Source organism: Palaemon carinicauda, chromosome 27 (assembly GCF_036898095.1).
Source record: "Palaemon carinicauda isolate YSFRI2023 chromosome 27, ASM3689809v2, whole genome shotgun sequence".
NCBI classification, from domain to species: Eukaryota; Metazoa; Arthropoda; class Malacostraca; order Decapoda; family Palaemonidae; genus Palaemon; species Palaemon carinicauda.
Genome location: NC_090751.1, coordinates 36,617,872 through 36,622,871, shown reverse-complemented (window position 1 = coordinate 36,622,871; position 5,000 = coordinate 36,617,872). Strand labels below are relative to the sequence as shown.

Sequence of the window (5,000 nt, the reverse complement as noted above, 5' to 3'; positions counted from 1 at the left end):
CGTCGGGTCGAGAATGGTGCCCCGCATAGCCACATGGGCGATGCAGAACTCGACCACGACGCACCCGGAGAGGATGACCAAGTATCCCACCACATGTTCGCGTAGCTCAGACCAGCACTCCGCTCCGGCGCCTTCTCTACTTCCCACCACGCCATAGATCACTGCCAAGACGATCAACCTGCAAAGAAATAGGGATAGTTGTTATCAAGAACGTCTGAAGATACTGAGGATTGACAATGGTGACTACAATGTACGCAGAATGTTAATAAATACAAAATCAACAGGTTGATGATATAAAGAATGAGAAAGGGTAAGGAGGATTTTGTTCAAATGTAAGGGTTATTCATGTAGCATTGGCTTTCTTTATCCTAAATTTAAGAAAAAAAAACATGTTAGGAAATACTAGAAGGTTGATTTCGTTAGGATTAACGGTTAGGATAATACGTCAAAATGACAATTAGGTAAAGTAATTAGAAATACCTATTTCATATGTACATAACACGTAAAAAAATGTCGATGATAGGGCTATGCTCAAGTCCCTCATCATTCCTATTCTATTCAACTGAATATAAAACAGAAATGATCAACAGAGACATTTCACGTTGACTTCGACTTCCATACAGCAAGGGTGGGGAGGGGGTTAAGACACTTTGGATCATGATAGTACATCCCTCCAAAGATGGGAGATTGCCTCCTCGAGGCCTACCCATAATGGATCCGGTCATTGGATGTACCCACTATTGAAGTTAATATGTCTTATCTGGCTTCAGCACTGAATGTGTGAAGCTCGATAAAGATAGAAATGAAACTTGAATCTAAAACGAGATGGAATGCCATTATAATTTATAATTATTTCTTATTTAAGTGTGTTGAAATGAATCCACGAGACGTTCTGATGCTGTGTCCTTAGTCGGAAAAGGCGACTTTATTGTTGAGTAAGACGCAAAAAGGTTTCTACATCCTATTCCGATTGTAACAATCATTGTGTATGGTTTTTTCAATTTGAGGCGATAATATTAGGTCAACAAACAATGATTCCAGGGCATTTGACTTCAGAAATTATCAAAGAAGCATACCCCTATGAACAATGACACTGAGAAACAATTTTCCAATCTCCAAAAAATGAAAGTATTTGAAGATACGTCTACATTCCAAGATGTACGTGATATTGTTATTATTATTATTATCATTACTATCCAAGCTACAACCCTAGTTGGAAAAGCAAGATGCTATAAGCCCAGGGGCTCCAACAGGGAAAAATAGCCCAGTGAGGAAAGGAAATAAGGAAATAAATAAATGAAGAGAACAAATTAACAATAAATCATTCTAAAATAAGTAACAACGTCAAAACAGACATTTCATATAAACTATTAACAACATCAAAAACAAATATGTCATAAATAAACTATAAAAAGACTATGTCCGCCTGGTCAACAAAAAAGCATTTGCTCCAACTTTGAACTTTTGAAGATCTACTGATTCAACCACCCGATTAGGAAGATCATTCCACAACTTGGTAACAACTGGAATAAAACTTCTAGAGTACTGCGTAGTATTGAGCCTCGTGATGGAGGAGGCCTGGCTATTAGAATTAACTGCCTGCCTGGTATTACGAACAGGATAAAATTGTCCAGGGAGATCTGAATGTAAAGGATGGTCAGAGTTATGAAAAATCTTATGCAACATGCATAATGAACTAATTGAACAACGGTGCCAAAGATTAATATCTAGATCAGGAATAAGAAATTTATTAGACCGTAAGTTTCTGTCCAACAAATTAAGATGAGAATCAGCAGCTGAAGACCAGACAGGAGAACAATACTCAAAACAAGTTAGAATGAAAGAATTAAAACACTTCTTCAGAATAGATTGATCACCGAAAATCTTGAAAGACTTTCTCAATATACATTACCTAGGAAATTTCAAAATTGACCGTAGTTTCCTAGAAGCTAATTTGTTTGAGACGAGAAAATCGGTAGCTAATAGATATATAACGAGTTCTGTAAACAGTTACTCAAATTGCCTATCATGATGCTGAAGAGAACCCCAACCACCAATATAAGGGCTTCTTTGGAGGGAGATCCATTAGCTGATCCTTAAAAGCTTTCGATTCGAGAGGAAATTATGCAACCGTGCTCATCTCCTTCCATTGAGGAAATGGCTCAATACGAAGAGATCTTCTCTTACAATATCTCTAACACAATTAAGATAATTAATGTATTTTTCTTTTCAGGACATTTCTATTCCTGCTCACGGACCACTTTTGATTGAATACTTGAGTCTTTTATATAATCTATTCTAACAGAGAGAGAGAGAGAGAGAGAGAGAGAGAGAGAGAGAGAGAGGAGAGAGAGAGAGAGAGAGAGAGAGAATAAAACCTTTATATCAGTATAAATTACTAATTTCAGATGAGACAACATTGTTGAATGCTATTCATACAAGATCAATTGGAAATTCAATTGCTATCCAAAATACCTTCTGTAAAATTACCAATATTACCATTTCTGATTCTTATAAAAATATTCTATTATTCTATTCCAGTATGAAATTATAAAAAAAAAAGCGGATTTCTTTCACCGATTTAATTGTTGTATTTTTCCAATACTTAAAACTAATTTGGACCCAAGCTCTTTCTAATAATTCTCTTCAAAATGGCATTCTCCCTGGATCCGTCGGACTCCTATTACCCGTCACATACCCACGACCAAGGGGAGAGAGAGAGAGAGAGAGAGAGAGAGGAGAGAGAGGAGAGAGAGAGAGAGAGAGGAGAGAGAGAGAGAGAGAGAGGAAAAAAAAGGGGGGGGGGGCAGTAACCTTTTCAAATTCATTTTTCTACTTGGCGGAACACTTGCTTGGGGTCCGTAAAGAGTGCAAAGCCAAGGCTCCGTTTTCGAATGCTTTAAAAGCAAGTTTGCAATTTATGAAGCTTCTTCTAAGCAGATTTAGCGTTATTTGATCCTGGGCATATTTTGCTTATGAAAGAGCTTGCTAGAAGCCGCGGGTGAAATTGCATCTCGGTTGTCTCATGTTTAATGCATTTTCAAGTAAATTTTTTCCTACGGAATTTTACGCGTTATCTCAATATTTATGATTCGTTTCGGGGGCGAAATTGCTTCAACTCCATAATAACGAAACTTTTCATCTCCATATTAAAGCAACTTAGTCGTTGGTTAATTCTCGTTTAATATTATTATATTTGTTTCCATTATATCAAACCATATACTGAAATAAAACAATCCGCCACATTAGATTATTGATTGGATACCCTTAATCAAATTAACCACAATTAAAGAATTGCAATATTATTTTTGGTGCTTCCTCGAAATTGTCTAATACGATATTTTTCAAGAACTATAAGAGAGAGAGAGAGAGAGAGAGAGAGAGAGAGAGAGAGAGAGAGAGAGAGAGAGAGAGAGAGAGAGAGAGAGAGAGAGAGGAGAGAGAGAGCGAGAGAGAGAGAGAGTTCTTGCAAAACGCAGTTGCCTCTAACCCATCGGGGTAATCACTATCAACCAACAATGATGAAGTCGAAAAGGGACAAAAATAGAGGAGTCTTTCATTCAAACTTATTAGATGGAAGAAGAAGAAGAAGAAGAAGAAGAAGAAGAAGAAGAAGAAGGAGGAGGAGGAGGGAGGAGGAGGAGGAGGAAGAAGAAGAAGAAGAAGAAAAAGAAGAAGAAGAAAAAGAAGAAGAAGAAGAAGAAGAAGAAGAAGCAGAAGAAGAAGAGCAGAGGAGGAGGAGCAGGAGGAGGGAAAGGAAGGAGAAGGGAGAAGAAGAAGAAGAAGAGGAAAAAGAAGAAAAGAAAAAGAAGAAGAAGAAGAAGAAGAAGAAGATCCCAATTCCCTCTTAGGAGACCACCAGAAAGTCATGGTCATCCAAAGGAAATGAGCTGCTCCCAAAAGGCAAAAGTATATCACCGAAAGGAGTCTATTTCACACTCGCCTTCCATCATCAATATCCCCCAATGTGGCAACAATAATGCTCCCTAAATCCAATTCTCACTTCAAGCTATTTGTCACCGGGTAGACTATTTCAATTTACTTCTTGACAAATGGCAATGATTCAATAAAGACCCTACGCCACTGATACTAACAAAATGACTAACAGTATATTGGAAGGAATTGCCCATTTACAAGGAATTAATTGAACTGGTCAAACAAAGCCCATATGTAATGTATAAATAATTTAAGCTGATTTTTCTCAATGCATTTAATTCATGAATTCCATATTAAATATAACTTTAACCAGGACGTTTTAGGACGATAAACTTCTGTTAAGGCTGAATAATCCACTTTGGAAAAAAATCCATTCTTCCAATAGTTTTCTTCCTATCTTTACCATAATGTAGTCACTGCCTTTACTCACAAAAATCATCCATGCCAAATCTCAACAGTCATATATAACAACAATAATAATGTTAATAGTAGGGTTTTTTAATAATTGCCATGGACAATTTTCTCGAAACTGACAAAACGGACGAAAAATTAGTAATTTAAAGTCCTGATCTTTATGAAAACAACATCACGGAAGCAAGTCAATATATTATGAAACTAAGTTGCAATTGCACACTGGTTTATCTTAAGACATTTATATCTGATAATAAATCTATTTTTTTCCTTCTCTTACCCTGATATGTGAAACAACGTAAGTATCAGTCACCAAATAACAAGGCTAAAGTTAAACAATATAATTTCAGTAATGTAAATGGGGTCAATTTTGAGGCTACATATAAGTAAAAAATTATATTTAAACAAAGCATCTTCAACAATTAATTTCGTATAAAAAAATTCATCCTATCATGATACTTCGTTGACTATTTACCATCGATAAAACTTAGCACGATCGGCATTTAAGACTTATTATAGGTATAAAAAAATGGTGAGACCCTTAACAACTATAAATATCAGAAAAAGAAGAGAGAGAGAGAGAGAGAGAGAGAGAGAGAGAGAGAGAGGAGGAGAGGAGAGAGGAGAGAGAGAGAGAGAGAGAGAGAGAGCAC

At 36.5% G+C, this 5,000-nt stretch overlaps 1 protein-coding gene across 1 annotated transcript in view; it reads right to left on the bottom strand.

The window, feature by feature from the left end:
• LOC137620689 (diacylglycerol lipase-alpha-like) overlaps nt 1-5,000 on the bottom strand; it is a 788,256-nt gene that overhangs the window by 204,689 nt on the left and 578,567 nt on the right. The window contains 1 exon segment of the mRNA XM_068351035.1: nt 1-178. This exon segment is cut by the window's left edge and continues 40 nt beyond it. Within this exon segment, the coding sequence (XP_068207136.1) occupies nt 1-178 (178 nt within the window).